Genomic DNA, 19,808 nt, shown 5'->3' with positions numbered 1-19,808 from the left:
GAGCCTTTTGGACCTAGACTTGGCGCTCCGGGTACCGCTTGCCGTGCGGTAGCAGAGATAACAGTCCATGACTTAGGTGACTAAGTCTTTGACAATTTTTGGGGCTTTCCTCTGACACCGCCTAGTGTATAGGTCCTGAATGGCAGGAAGTTTGGCCCCAGTGAGATACTGGGCTGTACGCACTACCCTCTGTAGCGCCTTACGGTCAGATGCTGAGCAGTTGCCATACCAGGTGGTGATGCAACCGGACAGCATGCTCTCAATGGTGCAGCTGTAGAACTTTTGAAGATCTGGGGACCCATTTCTCCCTCAGTCTCCTGAGGGAGAAAAGGTGTTGTCATGCCCTCTTCACAACTGTCTTGGTGTGTTTGGACCATGATAGTTTGTTGGTGATGTGGACACCAATGAACTTGAAACTCTCGACCCGCTCCTCTACAGCCCTGTCGATGTTAATGGGGGCCTGTTCGGCCCGCCTTTTCCTGTAGTCGACGATCAGCTTCTTTGTCTTGATCACATTGAGGGAGAGGTTGTTGTCCTGGCACCACACTGTCAGGTCTCTGACCTCCCTATAGGCTGTCTCATTGTTGTCGGTGCGTCCATTCTGGCAGGCTACACAACTCTGGTGGAACACAATTTTCTACAGTGCATTTGGTAACATTGACCCTGCAAATTACATTGGTTGTCACTCAACTAATAAAGCCTATGATTTGACATTGCGAAAGCCATTTTACAAGCATCTAAATGCTGAAGGTGCCAGATGTACGGATAGCCTATTAGAACAGGGAAAAGCCTACCTCTCTTTTGTGCGAGCAGCTTTGTCTCCCGCACTGTGCACACAGTTGTTATCTGACAGTCATACGCAGTTTAATGCATAAAAGTTGTACAGGCTACTGAACTGAAGGAGAGGACACGCATCAATTCAGTCACAACAGATAAGAGGTATTTTTAGAATAAAACAAACTGAGTAACAAACATTAGTGAACTGCCGATTAGTAAAGTTTGAATCGGTTTTCTGACTGATGCATACCTCATTTGGATCGGTTTGGGCTCCCACGGACCGATGAACTCTTATCTTAAACATTTGAATCGGGGACCGATGCTTATCTGTGAATCGTTTCATCCCTACTAACAGTACCAGTCCAATGTTTGGACACACCTACTCATTCAAGGGTCTTAATTTATTTTTACTATTTTCTACATTGTACAATAATAGTGAAGACATCAAAGCTATGAAATAACACATATGGAATCGTGTAGTAACCAAAGAAGGGTTAAGCAAATCAAATATATTTTATGTTTTAGATTCTTCAAAGTAGCCACCCTTTGCCTTGATAACAGCTTTGCACACTCTTGGCATTCTCTCAACCAGCTTCACCTGGAATGCAGTCTTGTTGAGCACTTGTTGGCTGCTTTTCCTTCACTCTGCGGACCCAACTCATCCCAAACCATCTCAATTGGGATGAGGTCAGGTGATTGTGGAGGCCAGGTCATCTGATACAGCACTCCAGCACTCTCCTTCTTGGTCAAATAGCCCTAACACAGCCTGGAGGTGTGTTGGGTCATTGTCCTGTTGAAAAACGAATGATAGTCCCACTAAGCTCAAACCAGATGGGATGGCGTATCGCTGCAGAATGCCGTGGTAGCCATGATGGTTAAGTGTGCCTTGAATTCTAAATACATCACAGACCGTGTCACCAGCAAAGCCCCCCCACACCATCACACCTTCTCAATGCTTCACGGTGGGAACCACACATGCGGAGATCATTCATTCACCTACTCTGCGTCTCACAAAGACACGTCGGTTGGAAACAAAAATCTCATATTTGGACAGATTTCTACCGGTCTAATGTCCATTGCTCATGTTTCTATGCCCAAGAAAGTCTCTTCTTATTATTGGTGTCCTTTAGTAGTGGTTTCTTTGCATTAATTCGACCATGAAGGCCTGATTCACACAGTCTCCTCTGAACAGTTGATGTTGAGATGTGTCTGTTACTTGGGCTGCAATTTCTGAGGCTGGTAACTCTAATGAACTTATCCTCTGCAGCAGAGGTAACTCTGGGTCTTCCTTTCCTGTGGCGGTCCTCATGAGAGTCAGTTTCATCATGGCGCTTGATGGTTTTTGCGACTACACTTGAAGAAATGTTCAAAGTTCTTGACATTTTCCTTATTGACTGACCTTCATGTTTTAAAGTAATGATGGACTGTCGATTCTCTTCGCTTATTTGAGCTGTTCTTGCCATAATATGGACTTGGTCTTTTACCAAATAGAGCTATATTCTGTATACCAACCCTACCTTGTCACAACACATCTGATTGTCTCAAACGCATTAAGAAAAAAAGAAATTCCACAAAATAGTACAAATAAAGAAAAACCCTTGAATGAATAAGTGTCCGAACTTTTGACTGGTACTGTATGTTGCATTTAACCTGCTCTCTAAGCTAGACCTTTTCTCTCCTCAAATAAATGAATAAATACATGTATGTTTTTCTCTTCATGAAAGTGAGCCAAGGCAAGCTTAGCAGAGTTATCTTGAAGGAGAGGGACTCGCACACACACACACGCACGCACGCACACAGACAGACAGACAGACAGACAGAGAAAGAGAGAGTGGGCTGTTAAGTTAAGAAATATGGCTCCGATTCCAAACCTCTGTCTGATTGGCTGCCAGAATTGTGCTCTGGGCCTAGCATCTTGGAAAGTGTTCTACCAACTTGAAGAGACGTTGTATATCTGGTCCCTTCCAACACCAGAGCTCTGTGTGTGTGTGTGTGTGTGTGTGTGTGTGTGTGTGTGTGTGTGTGTGTGTGTGTGTGTGTGTGTGTGTGTGTGTGTGTGTGTGTGTGTGTGTGTGTGTGTGTGTGTGTGTGTGTGTGTGTGTGTGTGTGTGTGTGTGTGTGTGTGTGTGTGTGTGTGTGTGTGTGTGTGTGTGTGTGTGTGAAAACACATTCCTCTCCATAAACGTTACTTTCCTGTTACATCACGGTGTTTCTCCCTGTAGAGTTTAGATTGTTTATTCATAATGTTCTAGTTAGTCATATTCTAGCCTTGGATTTGTTTGGAGTTTTAATGCCAAATATTCCAAATTACATATACGTGGCCAAATGTTTCCAAGAATTCTGAGAACATTTCACATTTCTGGGCGGATATGCAATCTTCTGTTGTGTTACATACATGGCCAAATGAAAGCCATGGCTGTCACGTTAGTGTATCTGCCCTGCGGTGATGTCTGTCTGTCTGTCTGTCTGTCTGTCTGTCTGTCTGTCTGTCTGTCTGTCTGTCTCTGTCTCTGTCTCTGTCTCTGTCTCTGTCTCTGTCTGTCTGTTTGTTTGTTCTGCAGTGATGGGTTAATATGTGTGTTTGTATTTGGACTGTAGTGATGGGTCATTTACCTACGACTCGGTTCCATGGCAACAGAACAACAACCAGCCCCCAGGGTCATTGTCTGTGGTTACCACCGTGTGGGGTGTGACCAACACGTCACAGAGTCAGGTGAGACACAGCACATACACAAACTTCACTCACACTACTTGATGTTTAGATACACAACACACCTTTGTATTTCAGTCAAGTAATTGAGGTACCTGATGAAGACAGACCCTAAATCCCAAATCCCCCTAGGCACATTTATTCAGAATTCTGATGTCGGTCAAAATATGGTTCGCTGTGTGTGTATCACCCAAGCTAGGCCTATATCTAAGATCAGGGTTGCCATAACCCTGTTTGCTGTGTCTAACCAAAAAGCTTTATCAAGGATGCCTTCTTCCCCCAGGTGTTGGCCAACAGCTCCAGCCATATGAACCCAGGAGGTAACCCCATGGGTCAGGGTATGTCTGGGGGTCCGGCAGGCCTCAACTCCCCCCAGTTCTCCAGCCAGCAGCAGCAGTTCCCGGCCAAGGGAGGCCAGGGCTACATGCAGCAGGGGATGTATGGCAGGCAGGGATATCCCAGTGGAGTGGGCTACAGCGGGAGGTAAGAGGCCATGCACAGACATGTGTGATGTTAACCTTCTGTTTATCGTTCTTCTCTATGCTTTTCTTACCTTTTCACACATGCAGTACACAGCTGTAATTCATGTTGTTTCCATGATCTAGTTACCCAGGTGGTCCTAACACTCCCCCAGGGGGGATGGGCATGCCCCAACACTCCCGCCAGCCTGGCGACTTCACCCAGCCAGCCGCTGCCGCTGCTGCTGCCGCTGTCGCTGCGGCCGCTGCTACGGCAACCGCCACGGCAACCGCTACCGTGGCAGCCATGCAGCAAGAGACCCAGAACAAAGAGATGAACCAGTATGGACAGGTACGGACACACACACACAGACACTGTTATCATAACAGGCACACACATACACTGCACACACCATTACCATAATACTAAAAGTTAGAAACAACTTCAGTTATTTACTTATAATGTCCTGTTTTGCGCCTGCAGCAAATCAGGTATTACTACATACACACTAATAACACCTGCAGCTTCCTACCTAACTGTCTCTTCATCCTGTCTTCCTCCTTCCAGATGTGTTCCTCCTTCCAGATGGGCCCAACTCAGGCCTACAACAACCAGTTCATGAACCAGCCTGGCCCCAGAGGGCCCCCTGGAGGCATGAACCCAGGCAGCATGGGCCAGGCCATGAACAACCCCAGCATGGGTGGGCCTCCCATGGGCATGAACCAAACTCGAGCCCCAGCCATGGGGCCTTTTGGGGCTCACGGCCAGAGGATGTCCCAGCAGGGCTACGGAGGACCTGGAGGCCCCAGGCAGGCCATGCCTATGCAGGGAATGAAGAGGCCCTATCCTGGAGAGGTGAGTTGGAGTGTGTGTGTGTGTGTGTGTGTGTGTGTGTGTGTGTGTGTGTGTGTGTGTGTGTGTGTGTGTGTGTGTGTGTGTGTGTGTGTGTGTGTGTGTGTGTGTGTGTGTGTGTGTGTGTGTGTGTGTGTGTGTGTGTGTGTGTGTGTGTGTGGGGGGGGGGGGGGGGGGGGCATTTTCTCTTTCAGTATAATATGATCATAGTACATCCCTATCATGCCTTTCTCCAGTAGGTCAATTTCCTTTATTTTTGTTTTAAAACCAATGCCTCCTCACTTAAAACAGTTTTTTATTTTCATTAAGTTATTGATTGATTCTCCCCCCCTCTCGCTCTCTCTTCCTTACAGCCAAACTATGGGGGTCAGCAGTATGGTCCTAATGGTCAGTTCCCTCCCCAGCAGAGTCAGTACCCCACCTCTAACCCCTGCAGGCCGATGCCCTCGCCGAACTACTCGGGCCAGAGGATGCCTGGGGTGCAGGGGCCAGGCCAGTACCACCCGCAAGGCATGCCCATGGGACAGTACTATAAGGTTAGAAATCCTTCACAGTAACACTCCCTATCTACCTGTAAAACCTCCCTCACAGTAACACTCCCTATCTACCTGTAATACCTCCCTCACAGTAACACTCCCTATCTACCTGTAAGACCTCCCTCACAGTAACACTCCCTATCTACCTGTAAGACCTCTTTCACAGTAACACTCCCTCTCTACCTGTAAGCTCTAGACCTCCCTCACAGTAACACTCCGTATCTACCTGTAAGACCTCCTTCACAGTAACACTCCCTATCTACCTATAAGACCTCCCTCACAGTAACACTCCCTATCTACCTGTAAGACCTCTTTCACAGTAACACTCCCTATCTACCTATAAGACCTCCCTCACAGTAACACTCCCTATCACCCTGTAAGACCTCTTTCACAGTAACACTCCCTATCTACCTGTAAGACCTCCCTTACAGTAACACTCGCTATCTACCTGTAAGCTCTAGACCTCCCTCACAGTAACACTCCGTATCTACCTGTAAGACCTCCTTCACAGTAACACTCCCTATCTGCCTATAAGACCTCCCTCACAGTAACACTCCCTATCACCCTGTAAGACCTCCCTCACAGTAACACTCCGTATCTACCTGTAAGACCTCCCTCACAGTAACACTCCCTATCTACCTGTAAGACCTCCCTCACAGTAACACTCCCTCTCTACCTGTAAGCTCTAGACCTCCCTCACAGTAACACTCCCTCTCTACCTGTAAGCTCTAGAAACTTGCCTCACATTAACCTAACCATTTGATCATTTGCTCCTTTTCCCATTGTGCAGTTGTACATTTAATCATTGATGTCTGTTTCATTCACAGCAAGAGCCATTCAATGGTCAGAACAGCAACTTCTCTGGTGGTGTATACTCATATAGTCAAGGCAACGGGGTATGTGCTCTCTCCTTTGTTAATCTTTGTCTAAGCAAATGGAACTTCCAACAGAGTTATTTGAATTCTCTCTCTCATGTTTTTTTAATAACACGTATCACTTTTCCTCCTCTCTCTTTCACCCTCCCTTCCTCTCCCTCTCCTTTCCTCTCTCCCCTTCTCCCTCCCTCCTCCCCACTCTCTGCAGGCCCCCAGGCCAGTTAACTACCCCCACTCTCCGGTGCCTGGTAATCCCACACCTCCCATGACCCCCGGAAGCAGTATGCCTCCGTACCTCTCGCCCAACCCGGATGTCAAGCCGCCGTTCCCGCCAGACATGAAACCAAATATGACAGCGCTTCCACCTCCCAGTGAGTAATTACACTGGAGCATCCACACACAAACACAGGAATTAATGAATGTACACTACATGACCAAAAGTACGTGGACACCTGCTCGTTGAACATCTCATTCCCCCTTTACTGCTATAACAGCCTCCACTCTTCTGGGAAGGCTTTTCACTAGATTATGGAACATTGCTGCGGGGACTTGCTTCCATTCAGCCACAAGAGCAATAGTCAGGTCCAGCACTGATGTTGGGCAATTAGGCCTGGCTTGCAGTCTGCGTTCCAATTCATCCCAAAGGTGTTCGCTGGGGTTGGGGTCAGGGCTCTGTGCAGGCCAGTCAAGTTCTTCCACACTGATCTCGACAAACCCTTTCTGTATGGACCTCTCTTTGTGCACGGAGGCATTGTTATGCTGAAACAGGAAAGGGCCTTCCCCAAACTGTTGCCACAAATTTGGAAGAACAGAATCATCTAGAATGTCATAGTATGCTGTAGCATTAAGATTTCCCTTCACTGTAACTGAGGGGCCTATCCCGAACCATGACAATAGCCGCAGACCATTATTCCTCTTCCACCAAAATGTACAGTTAGCACTATGCATTGGGGAAGGTAGCGTTCTCCTGGAATCCACCAAACCCATATTCGTCCGTCGGACTGCCAGATGGTGAAGCGTGATTCATCACTCCAGAGAATGCGTTTCCACTGCTCCAGAGTCCAATGGCGGCGATGACCCATTTCAAAAAGTTCCCGACGGACATTTGTTGTGCTGACGTTGCTTCCAGAGGCAGTTTGGAACTCGGTAGTGAGTGTTGCAACCGAGGACAGACAATTTTTATGCGCTACGCATTTCAGCACTCGGCGGTCCTGTTTTTTGAGCTTGTGTGGCCTACCACTTCGCGGCTGAGCCGTTGTTGCTCCTAGACGTTTTCACTTCATAATAAAAGCACTTACAGTGGACCGGGGCAGCTCGGGCAGGGCAGAAATTTGACCAACTGACAACAACGTCTCCCTCAACGTGAGCAAGAGAAAGGAGCTGATCGTGGACTACACGGAAAGGAGGACCGAACACGCCCCCATTCTCATCTGCAGGGCTGTAGTGGAGCAGGTCGAGAGTTTCAAGCTCCTTGGTGTCCACATCACCATTAAACTATCATGATCCAAACACACCAAGACAGTCGTGAAGAGGGCACGACAACACCTTTTCCCCCTCAGGAGACTGAAAAGATTTGGCTTGGGTCCCCAGATCCTCAAAAAGTTCTACAGCTGCACCATTGAGAGCATCCTGACCAGTTGCATCACTGCCTGGTATGGCAACAGCTTGGCATCTGACCATAAGGCGCTGCAGAGGGCGGTGTGTACGGCCCAGTACAACAGTGGGGAAAAGCTTCCTGCCACTCAGGACCTATATTCTAGGCGGTGTCAGAGGAAGGCCCCAAAAATGGTCAAAGACTCCAATCACCCAAGTCATAGACTGTTCTCTCTGCTACCGCACGGCAAGCGGTACCGGAGCGCCAAGTCTAGGTCCAAAAGGCTCCATAACAGCTCCTACCCCCAAGCCATAAGACTGCTGAACAATTAATCAAATGGCCACCTGGACTATTTACATTGACACCGCCCCCCCCTCCTGTTATTATCCATGCATAGTCACTTTACCCCTACCTACATGACTTGGTACTGGTACCCCCTGTATATAGCCTTGTTATTTTATTGTGTTACTTTTTAGTTATTTTTATACTTTAGTTTATTTAGTAAATATATTCTTAACTCTATTTCTTGAACTGCATTGTTGGTTAAGGTCTTGTAAGTAAGCATTTCACGGTAAGGTCTACCTGTTGTATTCAGCACATTTGACAAAAAAATTGATTTGATTAAATTTGATTTGTTGGAAAGGTGGCATCCTATGACAGTGCCATGTTGAAAGTCACTGAGCTCTTCAGTACGGGCCATTCTACTGCCAATGTTTGTCTATGAAGATTGCATGGCTGTTTGCTTGATTTTATACACCTGTCAGCAACGGTGTGGCTGAAGTAGCCAAATCCACTCATTTGAAGTAAAAAATACTTTTGTATATATAGTGTGTGTGACTGTACAGTATGTAATTATGCACACACACACACCACACCACACCACACCACACCACACCACACCACACACACACACACACACACACACACACACACACACACACACACACACACACACACACACACACACACACACACACACACACACACACACACACACACACACACACACACACACACACACACAGCAGAGCTATTCCATGCTATCAGTAGCTCTTTAGATACCTGTGGCTGAAAATACAACACAGCCTGTCCAACAAGTATTAGCAGAACATTGATGTTTCTATTTCCATTTCATGAGATACAGTACAAAGCCACTGAGACACGACTCGTCCACTACATCACCAGGGTTAGGCTCAATTCCTTTTCAATTCAGGAAGTACAATGAAACTACATTTCCAATTCTCTTCAACGCTTTTTAATTGGGAACATTTGGAATTGTAATTTGGTTTACTTTCTGAATTGACTGGAAATTAAATGGAATTGAGCCCAACCCCGATCACTACTACATGCTGCCCTGATACATGGCTGTTGTTGACTCCTATAGCATCTTACCATAGGAATGTACAGCCATGTGTTAGTCAGGGTAATACAACCCAGTGACATTCTGGTGCCCCAGCCACTGTCTACTGTATGTGTGACTGTTAATCAACCAGTATACAACTCTAACCCCACTACCACAGATACCACAGATACATTTAAACGGAAAGCTGACGTCCTATCTTCCTGTCCTGTCTCTCCGCTCCAATCAGCCAATCCCAACGAGGAGCTGCGGTTGACCTTCCCGGTCCGGGACGGTGTGGTATTGGAACCTTTCCGGTTGGAACACAACCTCGCCGTCAGTAATCACGTCTACCACCTGCGACCGTCGGTACATCAGACCCTGATGTGGAGGTGAGATATGGAGAGACAGACACACACACATTCGACCATCCATGGAGTTGAGACTCGAGTCTTATTCTTTTTCTGTACCTCTACAAATGTTCTTCCTCTAATAGAATGGCCTATCCATGGCAACCATGATGTTAACATTCCCTGGACAATATTGACCAATTGCAGTCCTGAGAATGTAACCTTTTACTGCAGTGGGCTAAATCAGGCTCACACACAGTGTGGTCCTTGATAGTCTTAATCAAATCTACTTTGAAACTAAAGTATACACCTCCACACGTGTTTATGGGCTTTAAAAAAATAAGACACCTGTACCATGTCAGATATAGAGTTGAAATGTATTCCATTTTTAATTTGCATCCCAATATTACACTTTATTAACAACACAGAAGACTGAAATATAATTAAACCGTTTGACATAGAAACACTAGATTTTGGCTGTTTAAATGTTTATTTTATTTATGAATTATGACATAGTGAAAAATATGAATAACAAAGAGAGAGCTTTGGGTCATTGACTGCAGGAAAGGGCTACGGAACGTTCAACTAAGCTTATTACCAACCCTTGACCAGGGTGAATCAGGTGTACTAGTGCCGGGCTGGAACAAAACTGTGCAGTCCTGGCTGGGTGTCCATGAGGTGTGAAATCGGAAAAACTATTTTTGTATTTGGCTATATTGACCTCTGCCCTTTGCTCATTGACCCCACTAGGTCAGACCTGGAGCTGCAGTTCAAGTGTTACCACCACGAGGACCGACAGATGAACACCAACTGGCCTGCCTCCGTCCAGGTCAGCACACACACACTCTCATTCATTCAGAAACACACGCACATACTCATGCACACACATGGTCACACGTGTACACACACACAAACTGTCCTTCTTCCTTCCAGGTCAGTGTCAACGCCACGCCCCTGACCATCGAGCGAGGCGACAACAAGACGTCCCATAAACCCTTGCACCTGAAGCAAGTGTGCCAGCCCGGCAGAAACACCATCCAGATCACCGTCACTGCCTGCTGCTGTGTGAGTACACCATCCAAAAGAACATGCAGAACAAAGGATACAAGCGCAATGTTAAATAACATGTGGCTTAATGTTTTAAACTCTTTGTAACTACCCCTGTTGCATATAAACTTGGCAGTGGTTATTCAGTGGTTATTTAGTTGATTTTCTGTTATATGGCCGGTCAACATTGTGATGCTGTGAAGGTGTAGAAGCTAACACACTATAGTAGAACTACTGCTGTCTGTAGAGAATTCACTGTTCATAACCCACTCTTTATTTAGGTCTCTATGTCTTCATGTATTTTCTCTATGTGCAGTCGCACCTGTTTGTGCTGCAGCTGGTCCATAGGCCTTCAGTCCGCTCCGTCCTGCAAGGGCTCCTGAAGAAGAGACTCCTGCCTGCAGAACACTGCATCACCAAGAGTATGTTACTATTGCTATCCTGCTGTTGTAGTACGGCATTTACCCTGTTTAACTGTAACTCTGACTCCCGCCTGCAGAACACTGCATCACCAAGAGCATGTTACCATTACTATACTGTACTATACTACTACTATACTATACTGTACTATACTACTACTATAATATACTACCTTTACATCAATCTTCAGTCAAATCAGTCAAATCAAATGGAATTAGTCACATGCGCCGAATACAACAGGTGTAGACCTTACAGTGAAATGCTTACTTACAAGCCCCTAACCAACATTGCAGTTTAAAAAAATACGAATAAGAATAAGAAGTAAAAGGAACAAGTAGTTAAAGAGCAGCAGTAAAAATATCTATAGCGAGACTATATACAGGGGGTACCAGTAGAGAGTCAATGTGCGGGGGCACCGGTTAGTCAAGGTAATTGAGGTAATATGTACATGTAAGTCTCTACCTAACTCTAATCGCTCTCTCTCCTGAAATCTCTCTCTCTTTCCCCCCTCCACCCCCACTCTCGCATTCCTTTCCCCCCCTCCCTCCCTTCTTCCACCCCTCCCTCCCTCTCCCCCCCCCCCCCTCCAGTTAAGAGAAACTTCAGCAGCGTAGTGGCCTCGTCGGGTAACACCAGTCTAAACGGGGAGGACGGCGTTGAGCAGACCGCCATCAAAGTCTCCCTCAAATGTCCAATCACCTTCAGGCGCATCCAGCTGCCCGCCAGGGGGCATGACTGCAAACACGTACAGGTAGGATGGCAGGAAAGGGTATGTTTTTTATACATACATTACCTATCTTATAGGGCGGCAGGTAGCCTAGCGGTTAAGAGCGTTGGGACAGTAAACAAAAGGTTGCTGGTTTGAACCCCCAAGCCGTCTAAGTGAACAATCTGTCAATGTGCCCTTGAGCAAGGCACTTAACCCTAACTGTAAGTCTCTCTGGATAAAATGACTAACATGTAAATGGAGTATATTATACAAGGGACACGGGTTTCCCGCTGACTATGTGCCTAGACCAGGAAAAATGCTAGGTCCTTATAGCACAAGTTGTTCGGTGAACTATGCTAATGTGATGAGTAAACTTGCCTGAGACCTGAAGACTATTGTTAGCTTCCAGAGCTAATGCTTTAGCTCAGTGGGCTAACCTGGTCTTGAAGCAATACACCTGACAGATCATACAATATTCCCCTGTTTAGGAAATACATGATTCTGATAAGTGTTTTGTCTTCCAGTGTTTTGATCTGGAGTGGTATCTGCAGCTGAACTGTGAGAGGGGAACGTGGAGGTGTCCTGTGTGCAAGTATGTGGTGACCATTTCCAAACTATGTTTTGTCAATAAAGTTATGTCCCCTCTTTGAATGAGTTAAAATAATGCCTCTTTCTCTCGCTCTCTCTTGCCCCCCCTCCATCTCTCTCCCTCCCCCTCCTCTCTCTCTTGTCCCCCCTCCATCTCGCCCCCCATCTCTCTCCCCCTCCATCTATCCTCCCCTCCATCTCTCTCTCTCCCCCTCCATCTCTCTCCCCCTCCATCTCTCTCCCCCTTCTATCTCTCTCCCCCCTTCCATCTCTCTCCCTCCCTCCCTCCCCCCTCCATCTATCTCCCTCCCTCCCCCTCCATCTCTCTCCCTCCCTCCCTCCCCCTACATCTCTCTCCCTCTCTCCCCGTCCATCTCTCTCTCCCCCTCCATCTCTCTCTCTCTCCCCCTCAATCTCTCTCTCCCCCTCCATCTCTCTCTCTCCCCCTCCATCTCTCTCTCTCCCCCTCCATCTCTCTCTCTCCCCCTCCATTTCTCTCTCCCCCTCCATCTCTCTCTCTCCTCCACTCTCCCTCCCTCTCTCTCCCTCCTTCCTCCCCCTCCCCTCTCTTTCCTCCTTCCTCCACTCCTCTCTCTCGCTCCCCTTCCTCCCTCCCTCTTTCTCATCACAGTAAAACTGCATTGTTAGAGGGTTTAGAGGTGGACCAGTACATGTGGGGAATCCTCAACGCCATCCAGAAGTATGTATTATTCTTCCTTATTACTAATAATAGTTATTATTATTAACCTTCAGGGCTTCATGTTCTTTTCCAGTATTCCCACTAGTATTTCTATAGTGTCTAGGACCATAAATATTCCCTTCTTCAACCTGCAGTCCTTAAATGTTATTTTCCACTATTCCCAATATTACTACCATACTGGACTTTTCCCACTTCCTCCGTAATATCGGACTGTATAAAAATGTCCCCTTCCTCTTCCCGTAGTTCGGAGTTTGAGGAGGTGACGATTGACCCAACGTGTAGCTGGCGGCCGGTGCCCATCAAGTCTGACCTCCATATTAAAGAAGACCCTGATGGACCGCTGGCCAAACGCTTAAAGACCATGAGCCCCTCCCAGATGACCATGCCCAACGTCATGGAGATGATTGCCCAGCTGGGCCCTGGCCCCTCCCATTACCCATCAGGCCCTGCTCAGCACGGCGGAGGCGGCACCGGGGGAAACCCAGGGGAGTACGGTGGCCCCAGAGGCCCAGGTAAAGACCATTTTCAGAATTCAGATATTGCATTTACATTTTAAATGTTTGTTATTTAGTAGACACTCTTATCCAGAGCAACTACATTCATACTAAGGTAGGTAAAACAACTTAAGACATCTCTCCCCTTACTTGTGTTTTTCTGTGCTGCTAGGCAACAATTACCACGGCCACGGGAACTTTGACTTCCCCCACGGTAACCCCTCAGGCGGGGGAGGAGGAGGAGGTGGTGGACTGAGAGGGGGAGGAGGATCCCCCATGAGTGACTTTATCCACCCCCCTCAGCTGTCCCACCTCCCAGACGTTCCTGTGGTTCTCCTATCCCAGGACAAGCCCCTCAGCCACGGCATCAACGACCCCGTAAGTCCCCTAACCCTCCCACCAACCACCAGGGCTCACACCAGAGTTGTTGAAAATCCTCATAGAAAAAGTAAAATACCCACATCCAAACATTTCCCAGGTGCAGGGTACAAAAAATGTTGTATGAAAGGAATAGTAATACAGTAATGCACACTGTTGTAAATCATCTCGTATAGGTTGTTGTAATGTTTGTAAGACCTGTCAAAGAAAAGCACTGATCTGGATCACGTCAGCATTGGCATTGTGCACAGCCATGTCACCCTCTGCATGTCAGCTCCGAGCTTACTTTAAACCACACTCCTTTCTCTGTCTCTCTCTTTCTCTCCGTCCCTCCTTCCCTATCTCTCCCTCCATATCTCTCTGTCTCCCTCCCTATCTCTCTCTCTCCTCAGATGTCTCATCCTTCCACCACTGATCAGCACCATAATTCCATGCAACAGCAGAGCGCACACGTGCCTCCTCACCCCAACAGCCAGGCGTTACATCACGGTGGCAGCCAAGCAGGGCAGTCGTTACATCACAGCAGCCAATCGTTGCAGCCTCCTCGCCAGCAGGCCCCAACTCTCCAACAGCAGCAAGGCCAGAACAGCCGCCCGCATGGCGATTTGAACTTTAACCACTCGTCCTCGGGCATCGAAGGTCAAATTAGTGGTGACATGCCTGAGCCCTCCCTAGATGTAAGTGTGACATCATTGTGACATCGTGCTTACGGATGCAAACATCATTGAAGTAGCGTTAGCATCGTCTGCTAAACCTTATCTCATTGTTAGTGCAACCCGGGATCCTTGAGACGGCCGTTCCCTAAATCCTAACCATAACCCTTACCTAACCTTAACCCTATTCATAACCCTTACACATAACCATTTTACATTTCAACTTCAATGGGGTAAGGTCAGAGTTGGGATGTCCCAAGGACTCTGGATAGCAAGGACCCTTCTCTCATTGCCTAACTATGGTTTGATGGGAAAAGTCAACTGCTATAGTATGTTGATACCTTTAGTTGTTTAAATAGACTCTTTGGGTAGAAGTGAGAAGTCTAATGACAATGCGTATCTCTTCCCTTATATCTTTCTCTTTCTCCATCTTTCCCTCTCTCGCTCCATCTCCCTCTCTCGCGCCATCTCCCTCTCACTCTCGCTCTCTCTTTCTCTCTCTCTCTCTCTACAGCTGCTTCCAGAGCTGGCCAACCCAGACGAGCTCCTGTCCTATCTGGATCCTCCAGACCTCCCCTCCAACAGTAACGATGACCTCCTCTCCCTCTTCGAGAACAATTAACCTTTCACCTCACTCACCCCTCGAGCCTAACCCAAACCTTCTCCACAGACAGACACACACACCACAGGGTGTGTCCAACCAGCTGGACTCTCCATAGAGTCCATAGACACACCGTCGTCCTCATATGGACTGGTAGTGGGGACATCGTCAAGTGTCACACACACACACACACACACACAAAGACGTGTAGGTGGCATAGGAGCAACGCTGAGGTCATCTGTCAGAACATGAGGTGATGATGAGGATGACAGGGAGTGGACACTGTGTGTGACAGAGTTAGGAAACAGGAAATGCACTCATGACCTCACTTCCTCTTCCTCACACACACTCTTCCTAGTGTAAAGACTCTTTACACTGCTCCGCTGCGGAGCTCCTCCGGCCGACAACATCGACGGCCATGTCGGTTGTCTACCCCTTCAGTGATATTTTGTCTTTTCCAACTTAAACTGTGCAGCTAATAATCACGTTCTATGTGTATGATGTCACACAGGCTGAACTCTCTGTGTGAGCTTTTAGGGGAAAGTATTGTAGCATTTTGTATCATCCTTATTTCCCCCTTATACAAAAAAAAGGGAAAAAAATACATGAATGGGGAAGAAAAGTCATCTTCTTGTCCTAGCCAGTGTTTATATCTATCCTCTTTTGACATGTGTTCTTCCAAGCCCTGACCCCCTGAGACCACAGCCTTTAACCCCTGACCTTTGACCTACAGTGTGTTCTTATAACCTCTGATCTTTAGCTCATAGTGTGTATTTCCAAGGGGACGTCCCATCCAGTCTAACTGAAGCACAACCGACAGTGGGTCACAACACACCACATGGCAGGCAGAGCACTGGGAGGAGAGACCAAGGCCTGTGGATAAGGATCCTAACCTAGCTAGCTAGCTAGCCCACCCAGTCTACATAAGAATCAGCACTGTTAACTCTATTCAGTCTGTCTATCGCCCCCCTCCAATGTTGTTCAAGTTTCTCTTCCCTGGTGTTACAGTACAATGCCATATCGGACAGTGGGCTATGCAAAAATAAGTTTTACAAAAACATTTGTTTTGGCTTAGAATGATGGAGAAGTGTGTGTGTGTGTGTATGTGCAAGAGAAAGAGTGAGGATGAGAGTGATAGAAAAAGAGAAGTAAAGAGTCCGTACCTATTTAGTCTATCATAGAGACACAGCTAGTGTTGCAAAAGATAGTCAGCCATTCTAATAGAGCCAGATCCCTCTTTACCGTGAGTCTTCCTCTGTTCTACATGCCTGCAATTGCTCCTGTAACCATACTGTGTGGTGTTAAGAAGTGCATGTGTGCCAATGGTCTCTGTTCTAGATTAGCCAGAAACATTCTAGCCATTGCATTTTTTTATCATGATTTTATTTTACATTTTCTTGCAAAGGAATGATTTTGGCTAATGGTAATGTATTGTCCAGCTTTTTTCTTTTCATGTTTGTTTCATTTCTACTGTTCATTGGAAAATGGCCATGCGTGATGCATCACCAAAGTTATCCTACAGTTTGTAGAAGGAGTTAGCTTGGACATCTACTATAATGTAAGAATAATATGGTCTAAGGCACTGCATCTCAGTGCTAGAGGCGTCACTACAGACCCTGGTTAGATTCCAGGGTGTATCACAACCGGTCGTGATTTGGAGTATCATAGGGCGGCTCACAATTAGGCCCAGCATCTTCCGGGTTAGGGTTTGGCCGGGGTACTCCGTCATTGTAAATAAGAATTTGTTCTTAACTGACTTGCCTAGTTAAATAAAGGTTCAATAATACATCAAAACCATACACTTAGGGAGCCCATCAAAAAGTGTTCTGAACAGATGTGTGGTTGCACTGCATTTCCTATGTCTTGTTACTGTTAAACTGTATTTTGTCAACTTTTGTTCAAAAGGAAGTACATCACACATGATCCCACAATGGTTTATAAAGACAATACTTTAAAATGGTTGCCATCCTGACAATATATGCTTTAAAAATGTTTGCTAATGTATTGGGGAAAAGTAGAGGAAAGTGACTTGACCCTCTATCATTTTTGTTTAAGTCAAGTCTAAATTGTAATACCCTCTGGAATTGAATGTGAGTTATTTTTTATTTTTGTGAATCCTGTTTTGTACAACACAAGATCATCATGCGTATTATTCTATCCTCGTAGCATTTTTGATATTGTTCTCCTATTTTAAGTTATTTTCTGTAATTATTCAGTGACTGTGAGAATAATCATAATTTGGTTTACTTCAGATCATGGAGGCTACTAAATGAAATTGAAGACTTCTCAATCGGTGGATATTTTTAGGACTTAAGAATGATCCCCAACGCTGGTTGAATCACCTGAACACAACTGACCCTACGATATTTTAGGCTGTCTGTCTGTCTGTGTCTATGTCTGTTTGTTGAAGACAATGCACTGCCACAGTGAGGTATTTTAACTCCCCTGCCCTTTCTATCTGTAGATCTGTGTAGACATGATGCTGAAGTCTGGTCTATCAACATTACTCGATACGCCTTGTCCGAGGTTCAGGCTCCACACCAAACTGTAGATGTACAGTCAATGGACACAAGTGGAGTGTGTTAGTTAGAGGGTGCAATGTATTTTCATTTAAAGAAAATGGGAGATGTGATCCCCTGCCCTCTGTATTCTGTCACTAAAATGCAGGAATAGGGTCTGGAGGGTCTCTGATGGATGCATGTACATAGTGTAAATGACAGATAGAGATACATTAACTTACAGAAATGTAGACATTTTCGCCACACGGGGCAATGATGCGCATTGTGTATTTAGAATTTGTAAAGTTTGCATCCTCCTGTCAGAAGAGACTGTTGAATTGTGGGAAATGGAGTCTGTGTTTGATAGTCTGTACAGCCCTCTGTCTCCAACCACGTGTTCATTCATGTAAGATACTTTATCTACTTCTCAAACATGGGGGTGTTGGAAAAGGAGAAAAAAAAGAAACCTTTGTTTCCCTTTGTGTAAAACTTCTGTGTATTTCTCTATTACTTGTGTACTTTATAAAGGTGCTACTACAACAACATAATAAAGATAATTTTGAGGAATAAATCGGGACGTGGGAACCTTGAGTGGTTCCTAAAGATTGTTGATACCAAATTTACAGTTTGTACAATTTTGGCAAATTTACAGTTTTTACACAATTAGGCAAAAAATATTACTTCCAAGGTACAATCTGAAGTGATTGGCACACCAAGTGGCAGTTGTCTTTTTTTGTTTTGTACATTCTGTGTACAGTCATTTCATATTCTAAACTGGTCAGAAAAAAATGAATTGTGATTTTTAGTCTTGCAAAACTGTATGTAGTTAGATGACGTGACATCCTAATATTTATCTAATAAATATGTATTCAGATGAAACTCGTGATCTTGGTTTTCTAATACATCTTAAGTTCTATGCCCTATGTAACTTTATCCACATTAAATGCATCATCAACCACCAGACAAAATCACAGTGGAGAATGCTGGATCTATCAAGACCAACTGACAGTCAAGTCAGTATAAAGACCCTTTATAACAATATGATAGTTATATAATAAGGCTCTCACAAGCAAAACACACATTACATGCATGCACCGTTTGAAATGACCCTAAAAAGGAAGAAGCTGTTTATAACACAGTTATTTAACTCATCAAATCAAATGTATTTATATAGCCCTTCTTACATCAGCTGATATCTCAAAGTGCTGTACAGAAACCCAGCCTAAAACCCCAAACAGCAAGCAATGCAGGTGTAGAAGCACGGTGGTTAGGAAAAACTCCCTAGAAAGGCCAAAACCTAGGAAGAAACCTAGAGAGGAACCAGGCTATGAGGGGTGGCCAGTCCTCTTCTGGCTGTACCGGGTGGAGATTATAACAGAACATGGCCAAGATGTTCAAATGTTCATAAATGACCAGCATGGTCAAATAATAATAATCACAGTAGTTGTCGAGGGTGCAACATGTCAGCACCTCAGGAATAAATGTCAGTTGGCTTTTCATAGCCGATCATTCAGAGTATCTCTACCGCTCCTGCTATCTCTAGAGAGTTCATAACAGCAGGTCTGGGACAGGTAGCACGTCCGGTGAACAGGTAAGGGTTCCATAGCTGCAGGCAGAACAGTTGAAACTGGAGCAGCAGCACAGCCAGGTGGACTGGGGACAGCAAGGAGTCATCATGCCAGGTAGGCCTGAGGCATGGTCCGAGGGCTCAGGTCCTCCGAAAGAGAGAAAGAATTAGAGCATACTTACATTCACACAGGACACCGGATAAGACAGGAGAAATACTCCAGATGTAACAGACTGACCCTAGCCCCCCGACACATAAACTACTGCAGCATAAATACTGGAGGCTGGACAGGAGGGGTCAGGAGACACTGTGGCCCCATCCGATGATACCCACGGACAGGGCCAAACAGGCAGGAAATAACCCCACCCACTTTGCCAAAGCACAGCCCCCACACCACTAGAGGGATAACTTCAACCACCAACTTACCATCATGAGACAAGGCTGAGTATAGCCCACAAAGATCTCCACCACGACACAACCCAAGGGGGGGTGCCAACCCAGACAGGAAGACCACGTCAGTGACTCAACCCACTCAAGTGACGCACCCCTCCTAGGGACAGCATTATAAACTGAAGGGGGGTGGGGGGATTATCTAAATGATATAACATTGTTTTAAGGTCATACCAAGGATAATTGTGTTATTTTTAAGACCCCTTGAAGT

At 46.0% G+C, this 19,808-nt stretch overlaps 1 protein-coding gene across 7 annotated transcripts in view; it reads left to right on the top strand.

Moving 5' to 3' along the window:
- LOC129836491 (zinc finger MIZ domain-containing protein 1-like) overlaps positions 1–18,459 on the top strand; it is a 316,322-nt gene extending 297,863 nt beyond the window's left edge. For 5 of the 7 annotated variants that reach the window (XM_055902766.1, XM_055902768.1, XM_055902764.1 and 2 more), the window contains 18 exons: positions 3,376–3,490; positions 3,771–3,970; positions 4,093–4,297; positions 4,514–4,801; positions 5,152–5,334; positions 6,162–6,230; positions 6,418–6,580; positions 9,324–9,534; positions 10,243–10,321; positions 10,426–10,557; positions 10,856–10,961; positions 11,550–11,710; positions 12,193–12,260; positions 12,888–12,956; positions 13,200–13,468; positions 13,623–13,828; positions 14,221–14,505; positions 14,996–18,459. In XM_055902766.1, coding sequence (XP_055758741.1) covers positions 3,376–3,490; positions 3,771–3,970; positions 4,093–4,297; positions 4,514–4,801; positions 5,152–5,334; positions 6,162–6,230; positions 6,418–6,580; positions 9,324–9,534; positions 10,243–10,321; positions 10,426–10,557; positions 10,856–10,961; positions 11,550–11,710; positions 12,193–12,260; positions 12,888–12,956; positions 13,200–13,468; positions 13,623–13,828; positions 14,221–14,505; positions 14,996–15,103 — 2,917 coding nt within the window. In that variant the 3' untranslated portion in view covers positions 15,104–18,459. The remainder of the gene's footprint in view (positions 1–3,375; positions 3,491–3,770; positions 3,971–4,092; positions 4,298–4,513; positions 4,802–5,151; positions 5,335–6,161; positions 6,231–6,417; positions 6,581–9,323; positions 9,535–10,242; positions 10,322–10,425; positions 10,558–10,855; positions 10,962–11,549; positions 11,711–12,192; positions 12,261–12,887; positions 12,957–13,199; positions 13,469–13,622; positions 13,829–14,220; positions 14,506–14,995) is intronic. The other 2 variants (XM_055902769.1, XM_055902770.1) reach the window with 1 other exon arrangement.
- The last annotated feature ends 1,349 nt before the right edge of the window (positions 18,460–19,808 follow it).

Source organism: Salvelinus fontinalis, chromosome 37, assembly GCF_029448725.1.
Source record: "Salvelinus fontinalis isolate EN_2023a chromosome 37, ASM2944872v1, whole genome shotgun sequence".
Classification (NCBI taxonomy): domain Eukaryota; kingdom Metazoa; phylum Chordata; class Actinopteri; order Salmoniformes; family Salmonidae; genus Salvelinus; species Salvelinus fontinalis.
This window is presented reverse-complemented; position numbering and strand designations above follow the sequence as displayed.